Source organism: Lepisosteus oculatus, chromosome 17, assembly GCF_040954835.1.
Source record: "Lepisosteus oculatus isolate fLepOcu1 chromosome 17, fLepOcu1.hap2, whole genome shotgun sequence".
In the NCBI taxonomy this organism is placed as follows: Eukaryota; Metazoa; Chordata; class Actinopteri; order Semionotiformes; family Lepisosteidae; genus Lepisosteus; species Lepisosteus oculatus.
The window spans coordinates 3,969,526-3,994,330 of NC_090712.1; the positions used below are offsets into that span (position 1 = coordinate 3,969,526).

General features: G+C 40.8%; 1 protein-coding gene across 2 annotated transcripts; it reads right to left on the bottom strand.

The window, feature by feature from the left end:
- Window positions 1-893: 893 nt before the first annotated feature.
- Window positions 894-22,824, bottom strand: tpcn3 (two pore segment channel 3). Of its 2 annotated transcripts, XM_006638481.3 has the most exons (19): window positions 22,397-22,824; window positions 19,386-19,468; window positions 17,905-18,019; window positions 17,098-17,226; window positions 15,726-15,842; window positions 15,157-15,275; window positions 14,520-14,621; window positions 13,733-13,859; window positions 12,322-12,523; window positions 11,110-11,254; window positions 9,920-10,105; window positions 9,292-9,356; window positions 6,911-6,998; window positions 6,137-6,206; window positions 5,233-5,452; window positions 4,361-4,451; window positions 3,593-3,706; window positions 2,025-2,137; window positions 894-1,785 (listed from the first exon to the last, which is right to left on the bottom strand). In XM_006638481.3, exons 1-19 carry the CDS (start codon window positions 22,499-22,501, stop codon window positions 1,628-1,630), a joined length of 2,349 nt encoding a protein of 782 aa, XP_006638544.2. In that variant the 5' UTR covers window positions 22,502-22,824; the 3' UTR covers window positions 894-1,627. The 2 variants fall into 2 exon arrangements, with proteins under 2 accessions (XP_006638544.2, XP_015217882.2); XM_015362396.2 differs by lacking the exons at window positions 19,386-19,468; window positions 22,397-22,824 and having other exon boundaries at window positions 17,844-17,905.
- Window positions 22,825-24,805: the final 1,981 nt, after the last annotated feature.

Sequence of the window (24,805 nt, forward strand, 5' to 3'; positions counted from 1 at the left end):
ATTTAAAACTGAGAACAGGAGACACTTTCTTCCACGTCAGAGCTGATACCGTCACTTCTGCCAAGAAACGACTGGACGTGGTCCTCAAATCAATGCCAGCAACGAAACGAGGGAGGCTGCCCCTCTTATTCGCAACTGAGTTTTGTTCATACAGTATGCCCCTTGACGACCCCGTCTAGTCTCATCAATGTGCACCGGATTTCGCCTCACCTTTCAAGGAGAATTCTCCCTTTTCTTGTCCTTTTCCCGTGGAGGTGCAATAAACTGCCAAAATACCAAAGGTAAGACCACACAAAGGTTCACCAGCTTTCACTTTGTAACGTTACAATGTGAACTATTACATCTGACATACTGTAAAATCAGCATGGGCTTGTATTGCAACAGAGCTTTGGAAGCCCATGTACTGCAATAGGTCTGGCAGGGTTGGGCTGCACAGTCAGACTGACTCATGGTGCAGGGACCAGAGACCATTGCATCCAGGACATGGAAGCACACAGAAGGACAGATAAATAACATAAGTGAGTCAGAGCTTTATACTTCATATACCTACATGCCTGCACTTATAGCAATATGGCCTCAAGTCTCCAAGCAGTTTCAGTCTTGCTTGCTGTCCCCCATCTGTGAATATTCAATGAATCCAGCTGCTACAAATATAAGATTAAAAATGAGAGATGTTCATTTGGCTCATCTATCTCATTTAGTTGCTAGCAGCTAATATATCGGAGGACCTCAGCCAGCATCCAGAGCTTTCTGTGAAAGAAGCCATGGTACTGGCTTCAACAGCTTACGATCCCTGGGCTGCTGGCCCCAGTCAAACACAAGAGAACAAGACCTCCAGCATCTTTACCAGATGGAGGAGATGTATTACAACATATGCATGAGATGACACAGCATTAAATAAACTGATTAGTTTAGTGAAGAATCTGGGAAAAAAGTAAAACAATGCAGAACATTTTCATGTGTAACCTTCACAAAAAAAACGTAGTGGGAACCATTGTTTGCTTATTAAACACTTTTGTCCTTCTCCTTCTCAGAAAAATCACATGCACATAAGGCATCAAATCCTTAAATGCACAGCTCCTGAATTTGGATCCCGTGCTCTGAATGTCATCAACACAACTAGCAAGCTCAGATGTACACTGATCAAATGTGTAACGTAGAAGATACCAGTTTTAGAGTACTGAGAATTCAACAAAAATGGAGCATGAATTGAATGTAGCCACTAAAATAAGGAACACACAATTTAGTTTTCAACAAAACTGTACTCAAAATATCTTTAGAGAAGAATACATTTCATATAATTCCCAATAATTTATCATACAAGGTAAAGAATACTGCATATGAAGCACTTTTTAGGGACAGAAAAGGGTTTTTCATAATTTGAAATAAGTATTTAAAAAATAAACCTGTAAATATATATTCTATATATAGAGAAATACTGTATATGCACTGAAACAAATATGCACGAGCATGTTAATTTCCCTTTGTTTATAATTTCTGATTTCCTGCACAACTGATATAGAGATCCCTCTGGGAAAAGAGACCTTTCATTTGTATGTAGGAGGTTTAAAAAAGTTTGTGTATAATGCCAGCGTAAACAGTTCGATGTTTAAACGATTCACTTTTTTCAGTTAATGCCGTCAAAGGATGGGTTTTGGAAATTAAAGCCAGGAGACAGTGGATTATCAGGATCGCCTTCGTGGTCTTCTGAAGAGGAACCACTGTCCTCGGGACTCAGATCGTCTTCAAATATCCTCTGTAGCAAAGCGTCCACAGTCCTGTATCCTGAAGAGACAAGAGGCACAATGTCAGCATGGGCTACAACAGTGTGACCAGAAAGGCAAGAGCTCCAGGGCATCTAGTGGACGACACCAGGGCTGGCAGGGCTCAAGGATCTCCCTGTAAGGCCTCCTCTGGGTGACACTGTTGCTTGTCCACAGCCTGAAACCTCATTTTACTTGGTTCTGCGCTCATAGAAATTCTGCCATTTTTAAACGGGGGATTAAGATCTCTGCATCACTCACTTTTTGAAGCAATCTTGAACATGAGGGTAGGCTTTCCTTTCGAGAGTTCGGAAGGCCCCAGTTCGTTCTCGTGAGTTTCCATGTTGCCCACCAGGGTCTCGTCTAATTTATCCCTAAAGGTAGCAGGAACACAGGGACCAGAATGAGCCATTTGGCATTCAGTAGCCAGTTGTGCCATGGTTATATTTTTTAGTGCCAGAACATTCAGATTTTATCAATACTGAAAAGCATTTTTGGGATGGATTAATGACTTCATTACATTTGAGTAGAATAAGTTTTAGAGGTTGAAAAGTTAAAAGGCAATTAATTTCAGACCTGTTTTTAAGATTACAAGCAACCGAGTTGTCATGATGCTACGTACTACATACATTAAGAGACATTATATTTCACTAAAGACAAAAATAATTTAGCCAAAAAAAGAAACTTTCTCTTATTCATGGCTTCAGTTCACCATCAAAATATTGTGTTTTAAGATAAAATAAATTTAACACATGTCAGAAATATACTGTATTAGTCTATACAGTACGTACCCAAAACATGGTAATATATTCAATAAATAGAGCACTGTTTTTTAAATTTAATCTTTTACAAAGGGGCATGATCATTTACTGTGTAGTGCACTAAGTCTGTCCAAAAAGGAAATGAGTATCAAGTTTAAATTATTTGAGCTCTTATCTATCCTTTTGAGCGTTTCTAGAAAGTTTTATTCACCCACGTTAGTTTGTATGTGCTGAAATGAATTGTCTCCAACGGTCAGAGTTTTTTTAAAAATGGTGATGGAGCACCGCTCCACCGGGCTCTGTTAACACTACACCACTATATATGAAACACCTCCTACAAAATTTCCCCCTTCCAATTGTAAAAAATAAGGGTATGAGAAGAAAAAACTTTCCTCCACAGGTTTATGCAAAAGATTGGTGTATTGAACTGTTTCCTTTTATATGAATAGACCATCTGGGTCTGACTCGTACATCTAAATCAGTGACTTTCCCTCCAGAGCCCTGCAGGTTAAATAGTGAACTCTACTTCCTTAGTAACCGCAAGAGCTGGAGACTTGTGACTGGGACCAATTATGTCAATAATGGACTCAATTAAGTCACTAAGAGCAGAGGTGGAGTGAAAAGCAGAAGACGGTAGCTGTGCACAGTCTAGAAGAGGTTCACCGTTTTAAAAGCCATGTGATAAACACAAAAAGCTGTACTATACAGTGAAAAGAAACCTCATGCAGGAAGAAGGGAATAGTAACACAAGTCAGAAAGCTGATAAAGTCACACCCACATCAGGAGCAAGGGGAACATTTTAGTTCTCAAACTAGATTTCAAAACCTTAATAAGGAAACTCAGCAGTTTAAGACTGAATCTGCACCCAAATTTTGTAAATATTTTCCTAATGTGTCCTGCTCCTGTTCAGAATAATTATATGCACCAAAAAAAGCAAATAAAGCAAAAATAAAACATTACAGCTCCCAACGTTCAAATCCTTAAAAGCACGGCTCCTGAATGCTGTTCCTGTTCTCTGAATGTCATCAACACAACTAGCAATCTCAAATGTCCAAACACTGTACTTACTGCTGAATCCCTAATTCGAGCTCCTGGATTTTCTTTTCGACTGACGTCTGTAAATCGCTCTTTGCTAACGTGTACTCCACAAAGAAAGCTTCCAGAATGAATGCTACTAAAATGCTGTGAACAGATGAAAACAGAGCAGTGGATGAGATGTATTCCTGTGGCTCTCTAGGACCAGATCTGTGCAGCCCAGGTATATAATCAGCTAACTGAAAGATCAGTGTTACTGAATTCTGGAGAAGCACTGTGCGCAGGATACAATCAGATATTAACGAATGGTGAGTTCATCATAAGAGAATCAGCACAAAACAAAACTCCGACTTTCATTTCATTTTCAAACAAAAGCATTCACTTTTAATGTGAACTCAGAGTAGCTAAGCACCCAGATATTTATATTTAAGTACTGTTGCTCAATTTACACATTCATGTGCTTCAAGCTAGAGGCAACTTAAAATTATAGCTCAGGGGGGCAGTTTGTATGGAATCAGACAGAAAAATACAGATTTATTAGATTTTGTTTGTTTATCTGAACAAAATCATAAAAACACAACTACATGATGTTTGTTCTCCGCTTGCTTCAGGCTTCAGAATGCATCGCGGTATTCCTGGGTATTCTTATACCTTACACAACTGATGTACTTTAATATTTTCACCTCTGCAGAAACAGTGCATTTCCCATTTGGTGCAATGGAGTTCATACAGTACATTTACTGTAGCATGCTGCGAAACCCACAAGGCTAGGTCAAAAAAAAAAGGAAGATGCAAACTTACTTCATAATGATGATAACAACCACAATGTGAAACAGGACGAAGAAGATCCTAGCAGCAGTGTGGGTGACTGTGGTGAAGCCACTTGTCAGGAGTGCACATGTTAAAGAAAACATTCAACGGTGATCACAGTAAAAAAAACACTGCTCTTTTCATCTCCAGTAATTCATTCTTTAAACCTGCGGATAAGCATGAGACTCTCTTTTAACTGCTCCTCCCCTCATTGTCAGCGTGACCATGTTCAAGTTTCTGCCCACAAGAGCCTCGCAGCAGGTACAGGTACAGTAACCGCGACAGTGCTCTTGTGCAGCAGGGACTTGACTGCTTCAGCTGTAGCAGAACAGGGCTCTTGCTCTCTTCCCTCAGCCCTCCGTGACAAGCTCTAGTACCCATGGGGAGTGAAACTGAGCAGCTGTGTCTTCATGCTAAGGATAAGGAGAGACTGAACACAACTCCACTGTGACAGTTCAGAACATTCCTCGCCAAGTGAATTTCCAGGAGAAGTTACACTGATTTATTGCTCTCTGGTTCCACGGAGGCTATCTCTGTTTGGTGTTTATTTGCATGGTGTTCTGGTCAATAAAACCAGTCCTTACTGGATGGTCACTATACTATAGAACGGATCATGTTGGGAGAAATGATGCCCACTGTGACACTTATAAGTTGTGTGAATGCAACACTTGCATGTTATTACCGATAGTTTTTTGTCATTTGCTTAAGAAAGTGTGACGATTTGGCTGGATCTATACATCCGATAACCAATTTCCTGTGACTTAGGGTTAAACAGCTTTTTTTTCCAAATACATAAAAATGCCTGTGTTCCAGAAAGACTCTTTACAGCACAGATGAAATGCATTTTAATTTCAAAAGGATATCATGCCACTGGTTGACAACAGTGAGCTCCAGAAGGAGGACAAATGAAGACACAATGTCATTGAAGTTGTTCCTACAGTAATTATTTTGGGCAAAGGCAGTGTCTTTCAGAAGAGGATTTCCACAGTAGTTCTGTGCAGAAGCAGTGGAGTCTGGCGCAAAAAATTTTATTTTATCCTTGAAGATCTCCATTCCAACCACGGCAAATATATAATAGACCACCTAAAAATGATTACAGAAGCAAGATTTACCTTACAATTACAGAATAAAACACTCTTCCTCTAGTTCACATTTGTGAACATGCAGGTTATGGCTTTTAAAAGCTTAAGTTACTGTCAGATTAAAATTTTTGTAATAGAACCCTTTTTACTTTTTGCTGGTGTGGTTGTGGGGAAAAGTATGCAGGTTAGTGATTCGATTTTTCATTTAGATCCTAAAACTAAGAAAGTCCAAAAACTATTTAGACCACGATTTTGGCCTATCTGGTTTGATGAATAGTTATAGTGCTAGCATCATTCAAGAGTAAAATTTAATTCTGAAACCAATTAGAATTAGAACTAAATCTATAATATTCTAAAACCATTACCGGCTCAATAATTTCCAGCTCAGTCAGCTTTCTGTCATGTAGATTTGCAAGGCAGCTCAGCCAATAATTAAAGTTGTAGTGTTCCGGCCACCTACAACTGTGACTCCTTTAGATTAAAACATGCAATGCAGGGGATACAAGGAGATACTACAGCCCGACATGTTATACAGAAAGTAATTACTTTAAAAAAAGTAATACTGCACACAAGCAGGAAAAGCTTCCTCTGAACACTCCTGGACAGAATGACACTGAATTGAGGTTTGGCCCTTCTAGAGTGAAGGAGAAGCCCGTTAAATCAATCTACCAACCACCACACTTACAATGATGAGTTGTCCAAAAGTAATAATTGTGGGTCCTATCTTTATAAGAGTATTGATGATTGTCCGAAACCTGGAAGGAGAAAAAAAAATGGAAAATGGTTATAAAATTGTAGTTTTGCTGAACTTGCAAAATTATTAATAAATGTTTCTCCTTTTTGTCTAATCCCTTGCATAAGGCATAAAAGGCATTATGGTCTCTCGCACTGCCTGAAACCATTATCACGTCTTTAAAAAAAGCACAGAGGCTTAAAGCCAGGAAAGCTGGAGTTCTAGAGGTCATGCCCCTCCACTGCCGGGCACTAAATAAAAGGCAGAAACACACGTGAGAAACAACGCAGAAATGTAGACAACAGGAGTAAGAACACACGGAACATGAGGAACGCGCATTTGAAGGAGACAGAAAAAAGGTCAGTGCCGATCAACATTCAACTGCCCTTAACTGCTTCACGCAGTCTAATGGACCAGCGCAGGGATTCTCTATCCTGGCCGTGGGGACCAACACACATGATCCTCATTGCAGCCGAGCTCTTTACTGAACAAGCTTCTTGGCTGGAAACTCTGACACTCTCCTAGTGTTTTTTTTCCCCCGCTCAAAGATCGTCAACCTTCAGTTACTTGTAGAAAACATAACGGTTAAATTGTGATTTTTTTTTAAGGGAGTGCTCGGGTGAAACAAAAGACCGCACACGTACAGTATGTGGGGGGATCAGGACCAAGATTAGGATACTCTTCAGAGGTGGACTCATAAGGCAAAAGTAAAAAGCTCACCATTACCTTTTAACACTGTCCACAATGCGAATAAGTCTGAGGACCCTCAGGATAAAGACGATATCCAGTACTTGACGGCTGGTATAGCCGTCGGCTGAAATAAACAAAAGACGAGTGTACATTTCATGTCCCTCCTCATCACCAAGCTCTGACAGCAAGCAGGAATGGCCAGCAGTTTTATGACAGAATAGCGGGTTATTGAATGGTGTTAGATGGGAGAACAGGCAGCGATGTGCTACAACCAAAAATTTCTGTTCAAGGGAAATCGCATTTCTGAGACGATATATAATAAAGCTTTTATTTCTCTGATTTTTTTTGGATATGCTCAAAAAATAAGACCAGACGGCATGACCTACAGTAATCTAACAACAGAAGTCTAGCCAACTGCTGGTGACCACACAAATTGCTCCAGCGCAGCTCAATGGGAAGCAACACACGAGATGGGGCCTTTGTGATCCATCTAGCAACACTGCTAAATATGTCAGCATAGATTAAATTTAAGTGTGAATTCAATCTTTTTCAAAAACATTTTGATTTCTTGGGGTCTTTTTTCACCATCATTGTGTATCTCTGCCAAGACAGATGCAGAGTGGAAAAGGACAGAGAAACCCATCTTAAGTCAGCTAAATTAGCAGTAATCTTGACCACTACCTCAAGGAAGAATGAGGACATGCAGCATTGTTCAAAAAGAAGAGTTTACAAAAAATACTTATTATAATAAATTAGGTAACAACACTGTTTGAAATTAGGGGTACAATACTGAAGTCTGCAGTTGTATACATCTCTTAATATAAAATAGACTTCTTGTCTTTAAGTTACCTTAATAATAGTTAATCAGTGCATCAGGACTGAACAGAAATTTGATGTCCACTTTGTACTGTCACTGTTGAGTGGATAAAAAAGCACCCGTGCAATGATGTTAAATATGTGACTAAGGCCCACAGGGTTCTCAGATTGCACCGTTATTTTCCTGCAAATCACCGCTTGAAAAGCTCCCACACCTATAGATTCCCAGTAATCAGGGACAGAACTACCACAGAGCAAACTAGATCACAAATTACAAGCGCAAGCAGTCCCATCACCAAGACCAGGGTCCACGGTCAGTCTCACCTCTGACCCGCACTGTCACGAGTCAGTTTCTTCTGTGTGTATGCTCTTCTGATCAGAAACAAACAAAAAATATTGTCTTCCTGAGAGATGGCTGATCTGCTTTTCAGTGGTGGTGGTGGTGGTGGTGGTGGTTCAAATCCCTTTTCTACCAAAGCTCAATAATTACTGGCAGCTTGTGTTGAGTACAAGCAGGGGATCTTCAGCGCACGGAGACACCACTGACCCTTCAAGAGCTGGGGTCAGAACTCGCAGTTCGTACTGCGGGAAGTTTTAGCTTAAGCGGGGCTTTCTTGTCCAAAAGCACGTGTTTTACAGACTTCCCAGAGGAAACTAATCCAGATATAAAAGACAAAATGTGCTGTGAAAAAATCTTGTACTGCATCTGGAATGACAGGAGCTGGAACTGAAGAATACTATGCATGCATTATAGTGTGGTATAACCTTACCAGTAAAACAAAAACATTTCTGTGCTTCTCAAAGTTGATTGTCAGTGTTTGTGGAGAATAAGAACTCGTAGTAAAGAGGAACCACTGTAGTAACCATAGGGAATTTGGTGTGCCCTGAAGACTGATAAGATAAAATGCCTTTAATGGGAAAACCAATTATGTTGCAAGTGTGAAAAAATGGAAGGAGACAGCAATTCTTACAGGACTATGCCAGGTACTCAATAAGTACCAAAATGCTCACCCTATATAGAATATCAAAATATTCACCCGCTCACCCTGCGGTCCATGTGGGTCCTAATGCCCCAGGATAGTGACGGGGACACTAAACTGTAAACAGGCGCCGTGCTTCAGATGAGACGTAAAACCAAGGTCCTGACTCTCTGTGGTCATTAAAAATCCCAAGGCATTTCTCGAAAAGAGTAGGGGTGTAACCCCGCCATCCTGGCCAAATTTCCCATTGGCCTTTACCAATCATGGCCTCCTAATAATCCCAATCTCTGAACTGGCTTCATAACTCTGCTCTCCTCCCCACCGAGAGCGGGTGTGTGCTCAGTGTTCTGGCGCGCTATGGCTGCCATCGCATCATCCAGGTGGAGCTGCACATTGGTGGTGGTGGAGGGGATCCCCATTACCTGTAAAGCGCTTTGAGTGGAGTGTCCAGAAAAGTGTTATATAAGTGTAAGCAATTATCATTGTTAGTTATTTTTAAAATACAGACATGTGGTAAGATTCCCGAATTTGCAGAAATCATTTGAGAAAAACTGTCGATAATTCTACTTTCCCAACAAGCTTATTGTGTGCTTGCACTAGGCTGAAACGTTTTATACTCACATGACTTCAGAGCGAAGTTGACTGTGGTAGCCACTAAAGCTGCAATGATGATGATTGTGTCAAACCTGTGGGAGGAAAGCCCAATTAATTAGCTATAGCTTCAACCTGACATCTGCACGTAGGCTCTTGGACTTTGTAAACAGAGCAATATTAGTCTTTGTGTGGAATTTGCCATTTCTGAGCTTGTAAAGGAATGTGACTATGGACCAACCCTGCAGGAGCTGTGCAAAAGGGACAATATACAGATGCCCAGGAAGTCGGATTCTTTGTGGAAGTTTAAATTGTTGATGCTTCAGTGTTTCACTGTTCATGCCAATGAAGAGTGTCTTCCTCAATTATAAAGTCATATACATAAACAAAGGCCCTGTGAAAGACAATGGAAAGCTGGTGTGTACATACACAGGTAACTTAAATTATCCTTACCCTGTCTGACCACATGTGAGCTTGCCACCAAATGTGGGGTGAAAAACATAACAACAAATTGTCTGTTTTGGTTTACACTTGCTCATATTTTCAAGTCTTATGCCCTCCAGCAGTCCAGCCTGCTACATGTCTGAAAGACTGCCCTCCTGTGGCAGGGAAGCCGGCCAGGGGGCACTCAGTCGGCGTGGCAGTCGGCCTTTCTCACCAGTTCCAGAACTTGTGCCTCGAGAAAAAGGACCGCGGGTCGTAGGTGTACAGCTTCAGCAGGATCTCCAGCATGTACAGCACCAGGAAGGCCCACTCCGCATTGGAGATCAATGGGTTTTCCTCATCCAGGCCAATGAAGACGGCGTTCACCACAATGATGAAGTCGTACACGTAGACAAAGGCCCTGCGAAAGACGAGGGGGAGCTGGTGTGTACAGATACAGGGAACTTCGATCATCCCCCAAACATACCGCTAACAGCACTAGTGCTGCACTCAGCTGAATCAAGGCTTCCTTGATGTTTAAATACAGATACAAATTCTGTTTTATATTGACATGAAACCTTTACACCACACAGCTTTTAAATAAAAAATACTTTTACAGCTTTTTACTGCACTTGCTTTTTGCTTTTTATATCGGCTCTCTCTGTGAACACATGGTGAATGCAAAGTCTGATTACAGCACATGCCACATATTTCCTCTACCAGTATAATACACATTCCACTTCCATTGATAAATATAGGTTCTACAAATACTTAATCACAGAAGTCACTCATACATGGTTTCCATATTGATTACCAGTCTTCCCAACCATGGGAAATCTTTGTTCAAATGTGGTTCTGCTGACAATTGTTTTTTTTAAATGCCCAGCTTCTCCACCCATTCATGACCGTGTTGTTGTCTGGCCTCCCTCATGCATCAGCCTCACACACCAGTATCTCTCCACCCAGCTAGACCTTCACTTGGGTATTTTATTAAGAGCACGTGCACAGGCCTTCAGTGTTCTCTCTGAAGTACATTTATTTCTTTGTCTTTTTTTTATTTGTTCTGTGGTGTAATTGCAAAGTATTTTATCACTTTCAAATGTTGAATTATAATTCACCTTATTCCATTGTAAATTTGAATAGAATAATCCTCGAGTTAAGTTTCCTGGAAAATAGCAATACAACTGTAAAAAAAAAACAAGTTAAAGGCAGCCATTACCATACTTTAAAAAGCTGGACGTCAGTATGATCTGGGCTAAACGAGCCGACAGGATGGAAGCAATGTTGTAGCCCCAAACCACTTCATCCAGCAGACAGTGAACTCTCGGACACAATCCGTTCAAAATGAATCGACTATCAAGCGCCGTTAAGTGCAGGGAGTGGCTGTTGAGAGACAGAGGCAGTTCTAGGGAACAGGATGCTTACTTGTGCTGCACCATTTGGCAGACGAGCCTGCTGGGCTGGCTGTTGTACAGATGAGGGAACCAGGTCTGCAGGGGGTGAATGTGGGACTTCAGAGTAATAATCTGAATGTTGAGGAGGTCAGCCAGCTGAAGGAAGGCCACTTTCCCTGGGGAAAAAAAATCAATAACTGATCTGCTGTGACTGACTCCCATACAACACAGATCCCAGAAGTATCTGCAGTATCTAAAGGAAAATCAAATGAACATTTTTTAAGTCATAAACAAATATGGATAATCTATCTGCCTATTTTCTGAGGGGGGAGGGGGGGTTGTCATTTCTATGTTTCCAATACTGTTAGGTCCTATTTACTAAACGAGTATATTCTGAACATAATGTGGACAGAAATACTCCAAACCACTGAAAGTGCTGTAATTACCCATTACAACAAAATGTTGAGTCACAGCAGCAGAATGACCACATTCTTCCGAATTTATCTTGTTTCATATATTATTAATATCTTGGTAGCATAACAACATTGCTAAACATATTTTTTTAAACAAGCCACAGATATTTTAATGCAAGTCTGTGCGCATTAATACATTTCCTTTGGGTCAGGTACTGTATCTCCAGAAGAAGATACTTCATAGAGTAGTTCAAGTAGGGAGCTGCGTCAGCAGGCGTAGGCTGCAAAGGAACAAGTGAAGGTTTATTCCCTGCTGAAAAGAGAAGAAACACAATGTTTCAGCTGTGGAGCCTTCTTCGGCTGTGAGAAAGAGAGGAAAGTCAGCAGCTGATAAAGCAGGGGAGAACAAAAGCCTGGGAGTGGAGAGGAGGTGGGAGCAGGGGGGAGACAGAGTGGACACTCAGGTGGTGCGGAGTTGAGAGATGTGAACAGAGGTGTGAAGTCACAACCTGCAAATTAATAGAGAGGATTAGAAGGAAACGAGTCTGTCGTTGAGAGACGGGGGAAGGTGTGATCCTAGTTTCTATTTCCCACTGTGTGGACCCTGCTCTCTGGCTTATTAAGACGGCCAGATTCAGCAGATCTCATGCAATTGATTTTTTTAATAATCTGAAACTACAGTAGATGATGCAGTGAAAATATGCATGTACAGGGGTGAAGGTGCTGAGAGCAGGAATGTGACCGTGTGCAGCAGGTTCTTCAGCTGTTATTGAGCTGCTGCAGTGCTGGGGCGCCGCTCGCGATGTGGGCCCGCGGGGTAAAAGACACACCTATAAAGCCTTTCTTGTCCTCGTCGCAGACGCTCCACAGGAGCTCGCGGTGGGAGTTGCTGATGTCGGGCTGGACAAGGCGGACCAGCTGGTTCCAGTGCGACTGGCAGACGACCGGCTCCCCGCCGTGCTTCACCTGCAGGATGCGGAAAGCTTCCACCATCTTGTGCCTCTTCGCTCTCACCAGATTCTTCATTTCTTCCTGGAACAAACGCACGCACCTTGTCCAACCACGAATCTGATCCGTCCTTACAGTTACCAGCAGGAGAGGCGGTCACACCAGACCACATGCCTTCGACCTTTCTCCCAGACTTTTCTATCCTCTTATATACTTGATCCATCTGCGTTTCTGCTTTAATTGTTGTGTGCACATTACTGGCTGGGTTGCTGAGTATTGATCGAGCTTCAACTTCTGTACTTTTGAAAATGACAATGAGTTTGAAATCCACCACAGTGAACGTCCAGTGAAGTTTAACATTCGGACAATGAAGGAACATACAATTAAGTTTACATTTATTTTGATCCCTGAAACTAAACATATAAAGATATTTTTTGCAAAATTAATACTAACTGTATTATCTAGCTCTTTTGAGAAAGCACCAAAGTGCAGCCCCCACCGGGGTAACATGGGGAAGCCCCACTTCACAGCAGACGAGGTAGAGGAGTAGCTCCTTCATACATTTGATTAAAGGGGGAACTTCGAGACAGATTAGCCGCACAAGCACGAGTGGAATTAAGCCTTGACACGGAGGTGAACGCCCGTCTTTCTGAAGACTTCTATAGGATCTTTAAGTCAAGTAGTCAAGACCCCAGTTTAACATCTCACTTATCATCTCAGTATACCCCCTCCTACACCACAGTGTTTCCTGTCACCACTGAGGCACTGGAAATTCTGCCCCAGAGGCAACAGCGCCATTGACAGGTCAAACATCATCACTTGCAGCAGCAACCTGGTTTTCCATAAAGTACTGTACTCGTCTCAGTACGTACCAGGCCCAGCCTCGTTAATCTTCTAAAATGCAACGAGAGGCAACAAGGTGGTAATGCTGCTGTTGACACCGAAGTAAACGACCTGAAACTATGTCTCTACCAAACAATTTTGTCAGTTTTAATAACAGCTTTAATTTAATTCAGCTATGTTCACAAATTCAGTCTGTCACATCATCTAGATATCTGCTTGGTCTGCTTCTAAGGAATTTCTGCTATTCTCTAAAAAATTAAAAACAGGTTAAAAACTGTTCAATTGAGCTAAAGAAGAGAACAAATACTATAGATACTATTATACTAATTTTCCAGTGGCTTAATTGTCATAGACATTAAAAAATAATTATGTGAACAGAAAACGAAACTGCCTATCTGAATATCCATTGTCATAGAAGATCAAGAACAGCATGGCCTGGAGCTGGCTTACCTTCAGGTGCTTCCTGTAGTTATTGTAGACAACAGCCAGGAACACGTACATGAAGATATAGGTGTTGATCAGGATATACAAAATGAAGAACAAGGCAAAAAAGAAGCTGGAGTTGTAGGCCGGCATCCTTGAAAAGAAAACAAAATGAGAATAAAGATGCATGTGAATTCTGGAAAGGTGAGCGCTGTCCTGTATGATTTTTGTATCATTATTGATGTTCCTTGCACTCATGGGTGCTATGGATGACACAAGTGCTTGACATCACCTGTTTCCCCTTCATGTGTTTAGGGAGGGAAGATTGCTTGCAGGTTTCAGACGCTTCTAAATGCAGAAGTAGGACACCATTCCCGAAAGAGCACTTTCAAGCCCTGCCCACTTTGACTTAAAGACATTAAGGCAGTGTGGCATGGGAATTCGGAAAAATGTGTAACTTTACCAAAGACATTGAAGGGCATCCTGCACCCATGATATGAAGTCTCTTTCCTCCTTATCACTGAAATTATTCACCATCACAATTCCATTAATACCGTATAATTAAACAAATGTTGAACACACACGGGATGAGAACATCTTTGATTTATAATCATTCAGAATTTTGATGATCTCCTGGGAGCTCACTCCAGTAAAATAGGATCATGCCAGTCTTGAAGTCTTTTTTTCATGCTGATTTGAAAGCCTGCTGCCAAGCTTACAAGGAAAGCATCAAGTACTGTCTTCTCTAAAGATGACATTATTTTGGCACACATAATGCAGCACAAACACATATGATTATGAATCTCTAACTCACATGACATCAGGGCTGTTGGCAGTAGTTACCAACACATACAACTCAAACACAATATCCAGGTAGCTGGTGAAGTATGGAGTGCCTTCATTCGTCACAAGTTTTCTGCCAAGAAAGAAATAAAATTGTACTCTTGCCTGACATTTTCATTTTGAGCAGCTCTCAAACTGACAGTTTTGCTCGTTTATCGAACTTACATTGTGTGCTGCTCAGAGGCAGTTCAACACTCTAATTCTAATGTGAGAATTACAACTAATTCAAGTGTTTACAATTTGACACATTCTTTGCAGCGCATCATGCAACACTGAAAAATGCACAAAAATGAAAAGGTTAGTCTGATTTTAGAGTAGATTGAAGTACAGCATACAAAATAAAATACTGCACAATAAAAGGACGATTTTACATTGTACACAATGGTTTAGACTAAATTGTTACAAAAAAAGAATATTTGTTTCAGGACAATTCAGTCTAAAGACCTTCTTCGGCTACTTGGAAGGATCTCAACAGTGTCTGAACTCCCCAGAAAAAAAAGTTTATCAATCTTGTGAACAACATAAAAACCCAATTTGACTTTTTTAACTAAAAAGAAAGATAGACAGCCGGCATGCAGATAGGAGGTAAATACCGAGCTCACACTTGCCTTTTTCCAAACAGTTTGAGTGCCATAAGGGAGAATATCAGTATACTGAATATAAACAGCAGAAACACATACAGTATTTCTGGCAGTGTGTTTCGAATGCTCCTAAATGCCCTTCGAACCTGCAGGAAAACAAAGCACCCAAGATTATATCCAACACTGCATGAACTGCTCTTTGATAACCAAACAGCAGGGGAGACACAGGCAACACTCTGGGTTTTCTATGTGCTATCCTGCTAAAACACTTGTACTGCTCAAGTGAATATCCAGTGCCGGGTTGGAAGAAACTGGTTTGCAGTTTTGATAAATACTTCTACTGAACCTTCAACGTCATCTTAAATCATCACTAGTTGTCCTTCCCTTACTATAAGACTACTTAAGGGTAAAATGACCAGCAAATTTAGAGGATGATTTTAAGAGGACAGATTTAATGCAAAGGTCTTACAGCATATTCCTTAGGTTTTCATGAAAAGGCTGCATGCTTTGCAACATTGCTCTTTGACTAATGAGGCCTACATTGTTGCCTTCTATGTAAAACACATGTAACAATGTCTGAACAAAGGAAAGGTCACCTGACGGCCCTCTGTAATGTTGACCAGGAACAGAGGCCGAAGCACTCTTGACCAACGAACTCCATAGTAGCCAAATGCCTTCATGGATCCATATATCAACATGTCCACCAAGGTCAACTGAGGAGAACAACCAGAAAGGAGCCACATAAACAGTTTCTCTAAGCATAATTCTTAACAGATGGGGAGCAAAATAAACCAAGTAAAAAAACACTTGGAGTGAATCTCTGTATCATTCTGGTACTGTACATACAAATAGAGCATATCAGCCTGCCCTGTGAGATAAGTAGTAATGAATCTGAGATGGCTGGTTCGAAGCATTCATGACTGATTGAAGGGCAAAAAATGTCTCCATTCTAAGAAACAGAAATCTAGGTTTCATTTTAGTTATCAGTTCACAGCAGCTGAGCTCCTGTTTATATCCTGTGCCATATTTCAACAATGAGAGATCAGACTTTCCTAATTCTTTTAAAACAAATAATATTAGGGACTTTATGTCCCCCACACATGTTCAACTACCTCTTTGCAAACATGCAATTACTTTAGTACCCACTCCAGTCAAATCAAGTTATGCTGTTAATGGCATAAGTGACCTGCATACAAAACTGAAATAAAGGTTGAAGAAAGTTTGTGAAAGGAGATTTCACTCTACTAGAAGACTATACATCTCTATCCAACTACCCAATCTAACCAAAACCCCCATCTTGTCAGCAATGGATTAGGTGCTAAAATGGGGATCGTGTCTGCATATACTAGTCACTGTCAGCGTAAGTGTAAATCCACCTTCTGAATTCTTCTTTCAATGCAGATTCAAGGTTTTACTGGATCATGTTGGTAAGCAGGCTTTTAAAACATTGTAGAACTGTTTTAATGCTCAACCCCAAATCTCAACAAATGAATGGTTAAAATGTGCCGTTCTTTGGAAATCCCAGGGCTTTTCTCGAAAAAAGTAGAGGGGTTACCCTGATGTCCTGGCCGAATTTCCCATTGGCCTTTACCAATCATGGCCTCCTAATAATCCCCATCTCTGAACTGGCTTCATCACTCTTTTCTGCTCCCCACTGAGAGCTGGTATGTGGGGAGTGGCTGCCTTCGCATCAGCCAGCTGTACACTGGGGGTGGAGGGGAGTTCTCATTACCTGTAAAGCGCTTTGAGTCTAGTGTCCAGAATGTTATATACGTGTAAGGAATTATTATTAAATAATCTCTAACATTTGAGATGCTTCCATACGGTGGTAATATCTACATTTTCTACAAAAGCTAAGTCAATATAAACAATCTATAAAATGGCTTTATCAACACCCAAGAACGCATTGCTAATACCTCAATTTCATAGCTTTGCTCTCTTTGAAAAGTCAGAAATGTCAGGACTTACCAATATGATGAGCACAACGCAAATGTTCTTTGTGTCTTTCCAGAACTTCTGCCATGGAATGACCTTGGCGAAGTGAACAAGACGGCCGGTGAAGACCGCCAGACAGATGAGTTCTGCCAAGAATGTAGCCTGGAACCAAAAAAAAAGGCGAGAGGAACTTTAGCATGCAAAAGCTTGAAAAGGCAGCTTCTTGAATCACACGGCGTAATTCACATTGTAAGCAGGGCAAGAGACAGTGTGGCCTGTCACCAGTTTGACTTGCTGGACTGTGAAGGTGTGCAACATTTCCAAACTAAGAAGATCAGAAAACATGCGACAAGATCAATAAAAGAAACATATTGTAAAACGGGAGGGAATGTAAAACGTAGCAGAACGTAGAAGGACAGAGCAGCTGAAAATGGGCACACAGGTGAGAAAGGGATATCAAGGGGAGAGCTGGATAAAGTGGAAATCATCAACGAATGATGAGGATTTAAAAAGACATAAGTCTATCATTGGGAAATCCAAAGTTACAAGATAATTATATTCCTTCTACCTTGCTTTCTCCCCCTCACATCTAAAGAGGCTCAACAGCCAAACACTTGTTTCTTCTTTCTACTTTTCAGCGGAGAACCTTTATCTTGTTTCTTTGCTTCGAGGGCACTGTGATGCAGCTCCCCACTCAAACCTGCAGAATTATTAAGCCCATTCCACCGTTACACTCACATTTAGTTACCCTTTAACATGCACGGCTAATGACAACATACCAGTTCTGTAGGTCAATTACTTTCTAAGGAACATCGTGCTCCTGACCGCTGCGATGCTTACCCACAAAGGTAAGGGGATCAAAGCTGGGTCTTCAAACACGGCAAGCGCAAGATCCAGAATGATGAAGAAGTATGTGACCAAGAGCATGCCCCAGTGATTGTAGAGATTGTACAGTCTGGGAGAGAAGAGGCACATTCACCTTCATGTACATCGCTTGCTTAGAGTATATTAAGCAGAAGGCATTGTAACAAGCAGTAGAGATGGCATACATTTTTGTATCTTTTCTAGAGCGTTAAGTCCTAGGACACATCTCAGAAACACTGAGGCCTGACAAATAATGAATTGCAATGTGTACCACGCCTATTTTATTGTCCTGCCATTTCAAAAGCTGAGTTTCACTTTGTCCTGATTGTCCCCTCTCTCTGCCTGCATTCTCGGTAAGATGCCCCATCAGAAAGCAGCGATCTAGGTGAGCAGCAAGATGCTTGAGGAGGCCTGAGCTGCATGCACACTGTGCTGCGCGCCTCCACTGTTTGTCTCTTGGGGTGAGGGGGAGGGGGAGGGGGTGTACACTGCGGTGGATTTCCTGCTTGTGCTCAGCCGACAAACAGCTCTGGAATAACGGAGCGCCACAGTGACGATCCTACCGAGTGAAGGAAAGCTTCTGTCTGGCTTCCACACAGGCTAAAAATAGGAAGCCGTGTGCTGGCAAAATAACTTTAACACTTGGATTCCCTCACGTTCTGAGCAGATAATCTCTCCCTGCTGTCCTGTCAGCAGGGGGACCACAGGCAAACTGGCCAACTGCATATAATACCAAACCTGTATTAACAGACATTAAAAGGTCATTCCACTAGCTCTGAATGATTTAATTATAACCCAGAACTGATAAAGTGGTACTATTATCACTGGCTCTTAAGACATTTTCTACTAGTTAATAGCGTTCAAATAACACTGCCATGTGTGAAACTTCAGAATTGTAAATTTAAAAACTTGCCGAGTTTGTTTTACAAGGGAAACGACCAGTTATCCTTGCAAACAGGTAAACTCTCATGAATTTGTTGCCTGTTCATTTGATCCCTTTATAAAGATCAAACTAAAATATATATTTTGTTACAGAACAATTTTTTTCTTCCTTTAAAACTGTGCTTAATAGGGTGAATCCAGAACAAGCACAATGATAGACTGAATACTTCTCCAGCACATTAAGGGTTTTGAGAAATATGAATTATGAATTAGCTGGTGGCACTGTCACCCTAATTTCTTAATCTGCTCATACACTCGGAGCTGACTGTAGCCAGCACATTTCGATGGAAGGACAAGGAAAGAATTTAATAATTATCTCACATGGCACGGTTGTGAAAACCTACAGGTTCAATGTCAGAAGCATCCAATACGTAGGAGAGGCAGTGTTTATATGCGATTGCTTCAGTCAAATGCACAACCATGGAAGGGCAGACAGGCAGAGCTGTCTTAGGCACCCACAGGTCATGTGGAGCTGTGAAATGATAAGGCAGCTCATTCCGATATTAAATGCTCACCTGATGCCCTGCGGTGTCTTCTCGAAGCAGACATTCCGGTTGTACTGAGCGTCCGAGACATAGGCAGCAGCCAACTGGAGCTCCTGCCATTGCAGAGACACAAACAGTCTGAGCGCAAGTGACCAAAACCTTGGACATTCAGGATAAGCAATAAAGGGGGGGGGGGGGAGAACACACTTTATGTGGATAAAAACGGACAACGCCAGACATGCAAAATGACCCCCGCAGAGCTGGGATTGGCAAAACCACAGCCTGGGAGTGCAGCACACAGGAAACCCGACAGAGTCACTGAGGGTAGAGGTGTTCAGTGCGACTCGTCTCAGCCCTGACAGCCGGAGGTTAACTCTGTTGAGACGTCACCTGGCCCTGCATGGGATTTCCTCACCAGCTCTGCTACATGAGGGATACATGAGGCTGTACTTTCTAAAGCCTGAAAAAGCTGCCCACCCTCTATTTCAAGATGTACGAGTGCGCAGACCTGGCTGCAGCCTATGTATCTGACTTTTCTCATGGCTGTGTTCCAGTGGCAGATGGATGGAGGAACACCACAACACTGCTTTCTCAATTAAATTGGTGATTTACTGGCGTGGAAATGTGACTGCAGTCATTTATAGCCGTACCTTAAGAAAAATTACATTTAAATTTGAATGGTTTTTATGCAGTTTTCCCATCTTATTATCATGCAATTACTGTCATTTCTCCATTTTTTCATGCTTTGTTAAACATGCTGGTACTTTACAATAGTCTAATGATATTCTGGCTTCACTTAATGCCATCAACCTGTTGTAATTCGTTTTTTTTCTAAAGCGTTCATCTAAAAAAAAATCTTCATCAGCAGATAAATATTAACCAATGACTCACAGTGAGATGGAATTTGGTTTTATAGTAATAGGTCTAACTGACACCATCAGTGAGTAGATGGGCATACAAGACTATTCATTAACCTGAAGGAATGCATAATTGTATTAATTGCCCTTTTTTGTAAGTCTTTCTACTTTTCAGTAGACAGCATATTTAGAGAAAACCATGCAGATTAAATTAAATGGTTTAGCGCAGTGTATTACTGTGTGAACTACGACAGGAAGCTATACCGTATCTTTTGCTTTCTTGTGGCTGTTGAACAGGAAAAGGAAATGGTCAACCACATCATGTCTTAATCTCACCACGATATGAGAGCAGAGTTTTCTGTTACCTCTATAAAGTGGATCAAGGTTCTATAATTCTGATCCTGGACAGCCACAGCCTGCAGGTTCTAACTATTACACTTACAATTAAGCAGAAATATTGCAATTAACAGAGCAGACTTCAAGTATTGTAGGGAGGCACAGTGATTAGCATTGCTGCCTCAATTCCTGGTGAGCTATCTGTGTGACGTTTTAAGACAAACTGGTATGTTAACTGGCATCTGGGAAAACTGGCTCTTGTGTGACTGTGTGTGCTTTTGTCTGTGTGTGGCCTGCAATAGACTGACATCCTGCCCAAGGCGTATCCAGCCCTCTGACCATTGCATGCTGGGATAGACTCCAGCTCCCCCGTGACCCTGTACTGGATAAAGTGGTTAAAAAAAGAAAATAAAGGTAAATAGACAAGTATTGTAAACCTTATCTTGATTCCATCGTTGATACATTATAACTTTTTAACACTTAACGTGACTACAATTATGAGTGCTAACCATATAAAAACAATTTAACAATATTTACCTTACAAATCAGTGAGTAGTCTTGATTTACATATAATGTGCTGTGTGTCCACTGTGTGTGAGTACATGTTGTACATACAGGACTAACTAATGGCAGGCGACTACTATATAGACTACTACAGTATATAAAGAGGAACAGAGGAAAGATGGCTAGTATTACAATACTGATAACTGGACCACACCTCAGCCTCTCTCTGCTATCTCCAAGGAACACTTTTACAAATGTAACAAAATGTGACAGGCCTGAGGTCTATTCATTAAAATGTTTCATGACAAATGAAGCCCATGCACTTACGGTAATATAAGCCACAAAATAAAATCGCTCAAACATATGTTTATCTGCAATTCCACAGAGCTTATTTTTTCTGGTTTATAATCAAATCCCTATGAATTAAGGCCATTCACATACTATGTACCTTTAAAGAAATTAAAGATTTTTTTTGCTTGCTTTTAACAAAAACAAGAAAACAGGAACATCTCGGGTGCAGCTGGAGAAATCATCAAACTGACTTCTCGTCAAATTAGTTTCTTCTACAGTAACACTAGCATATTCCAGATGGGTACCTGCATTAATTAACACACCAGTGAATGAAACGGTATTCATACTATCACAGTTCACAGAAACAGCATACATTTTTTATTATAATCGAAACTTGAGAAAACTCGGTCTTACAAAAAAAAAGATTTTTTTGAAGACACAAACAACTGAAAAATTAAAAATGGTTTCGAAAACGTCTTAACATTTATATATTTTCTGTACAAGCACAGCAATTGATTATGAAAACGACCTCGATTTATAATTAATAAGCTCTTTCTTATCGGAATGTTGTCGAGCGTAATAATCACATTATGAATTCAGGCTGGCAAATAAAAGTGAACTTTCAATAGTGGATACAACAATTGTTTAGATTTTCAAATTGTTCAGATTTTCAAAACATCAGGCTGATACAACGCAGCGGTTACCGTGTAATCCAACAACACACCCAAAGATAACAGCACAAACATCATATTAGCAAAACTAACTGAAATAAGTAACAACGTGTTTTATTCTGTTTATTCGTAATGGTGTTTTTTGAAACGAGTTGTAAACCGCAATGCAATCGCAAAATCACCGGGCATTTAATGTACATAAATTAAATAACTTCAGCAAACATAGCTCCCGAAGAGAATTCCCAAAACTCGCGTCAACAAATTTCCTCTGCTGTGATTACTCCTATCATCAGAATGATGGACATTGTAGCCGCTATACTCGAACTAAAAAACAAAACTCAAGTATGACAGAGAAAAAAAGCATACTGGTGGAGCCACTCACCAGTTCAGTTTTACTCTGTTTTTCTGAAGTATTTCCTCCGTTAATTGTACTGTTTTCAGCAGGAGTCGGGTTGGCGGTGCCGTCTCCTTTCTCGGCTGGTGACATTTCGATTTGCACCTTCCTTTCTCGGCTCGGCGATGGAAATGTTTTATTTTTCAACCCGTGAATTTTGCAGGAAATCCCGTGCTAAGAGGCAGTCGACTCCTCAAAAGCTCAAAACTTCTCTCAAGTTGGTCTTGAGGTCCTCCCTTCAGTTGTGCGTCGTGAAAAGCAGTTAGCCGAAAACTCCCACCCCCAAACACACACAGAAATAAAAAACAATAGATATAAACTATTCGAAACGGAACTCAGACATTACGCATGGAAGAAAACGTAGCAATAAAACCGGTTTAATGTTTTCTTTGCTGAAGCCATGATATTTGACCCGTCATGTGACAGAAACCTGGCGGAAACTGGTACATTTCAGAGGAAAGGAAAAAGTCAGGTTTTCGGAGATCTTTGGTCAAAATAAGAAAACCGAACCTTGAAACTAAAACGATGACTTGCACTGTCCCAAGACATTTGAGTTAAAAAAGGAATGGATTTACCAATAATTACTAAAAATATCATTGTTTGAGACTGGGGATTCTATGTTGTAATGTTTAGGATGTAAAAGATCATCCATTCCTTCAAAGCCTATCGGCGGATCTCTATCCACTGTGCTGTCCTGTCCTACTGATTCTTGTTTGCTGGAATTGAATGTTGGCATATTCATAATAATATATTTTTTTTTATTTGATCATTAAGATAATTGAGAACAAATTATTTACAGAGGCTATCTGGCCAAGAGGCGTACAGTTGTACAGTGTTACAAGAAGTACAATCATGCACAGAACAAGACATGGCAGTGTAACATGGGAAAATCCATAGCAGCAAAAATGATCATATAAACGAGAACACTCTCCGATAAGAAGGTTTAGATAGGTTAAGATCACCGTGCATGTTTTCTGAAGTCGTTGGCAGCGGTAAATTGAAATGACTTGTGACTTGCGCTCGAACTTAGTGGTTGTTTTTTATATGTTCTGTTTTTAGCTTATGTAGGTGCTGCATTTTAAATTGTGGGATGCTGCAGAGAAGTGCTAATAAATTAAAGTTAGGAAGGTGTTTTCTCCGTTAGAGACGTGCGAAATTTGACCAGTTCATCTCGTCATGTATGGAGTAGTCTTTAGGGATCTGATACCTTTCATGGGTTTGAAGCCCTGTGTACAAGGTTCAGCTATATGAACAGGCGCTCTCCATGTCGTTATTGTAAATGAGGGTTTGTTCTTACTTTACCTGTGTTCTTAAAATAAAGGATTATAAAATGCTTGCAGGATTTTGGTCTCTTGAATAACGCAGTGGTGAGTGTGATCGGGGGCGCCAGTGATATATCTCTGGCAGTCAGAATGGCTTGAAAAACATCATGTTTCTCAAGCAGAGATTTCTAGCCATTTCTTCACTTCACCCTCATCAAAGATGGGGAGAGGGAGCCGAGTTCAGTGCATTTAACATTTTTTTTTCTGTTTTTGTTCCTCAAGAAAAAATGACAGTGGAAAAAAGTGAAAGTGAATAGTGAAAAACAAATTTTGTTGCGCTAAAGTTAAATACGTCTGGGTTTGACTTGAGCTTGCAATTTATCAAAGGGTTCACGAAAGTTAAGCCACACCAACCAACCAGATTCCTATATATTTAAAAACAGCACAGTGCTTTTAAAGTAAACGATGTTAGCTGACATTAAATATTAATATTAAGTACTAATAAATGGGTAGAGTACTTATTATAATAAAATGTATTTTATGACACTAGGACACTGATCCACTTGGCACTTTTAGCTTTCCAGTCTATGGACTAATTAATCATAAATAGCACATTGCGCTCAGTACTATTTGGTGAAAACACTAGCAATGGGATGAAGCCAAAGTGCCAAGGCTGATAGCTCTGAACTAGGAACTTCTAACTGGCCATTTGAACATCTCCACAAGACAAAACAAGGCCGTTTTCCTGCTGTTTTGTTGTCATGGGGATATATGCCTTGTAGGAAAGGGCTAACAGACGGAGGAACAGTATTGAAATAATAAAATATTGTTTTCAATTTTTAAACCGATTTCCCACACTCCGGATAGTTTGGAACATTGTAAAAAAAATGAAATAGCGCACACCCGCACGCTCTGCGTGATTATACCCCCATCTGTCGGTCGACGATTTCATTTACAACTGGTTCACAACGCGTGGATGGCTCCTAGGGAAATCAAAACGTGGAAGAGAAATGACAGAATTGCTTGGATTACAACATGCACGAAACCGATACGCGATATTTTTTAGATATAGAGTTTAGAGTGAGGCGGGTCGTTCGTGATTGTGAGTTTTTCCCCACGCGAATTGGCGTTCTAC

Excerpts from the sequence above, each read along its gene's own strand:
- tpcn3 (XM_006638481.3), bottom strand. The coding sequence starts at position 22,501 with ATGTCACCAGCCGAGAAAGGAGACGGCACCGCCAACCCGACTCCTGCT. Across the intron at positions 13,860-14,519 it reads GCCAACAGCCCTGATGTCAT|GATGCCGGCCTACAACTCCA; the intron begins GTGAGTTAGAGA and ends TTTCTTTTCAAG. Across the intron at positions 4,452-5,232 it reads TGTTGTCAACCAGTGGCATG|TCCTGACAAGTGGCTTCACC; the intron begins ATATCCTTTTGA and ends TAACATGTGCAC.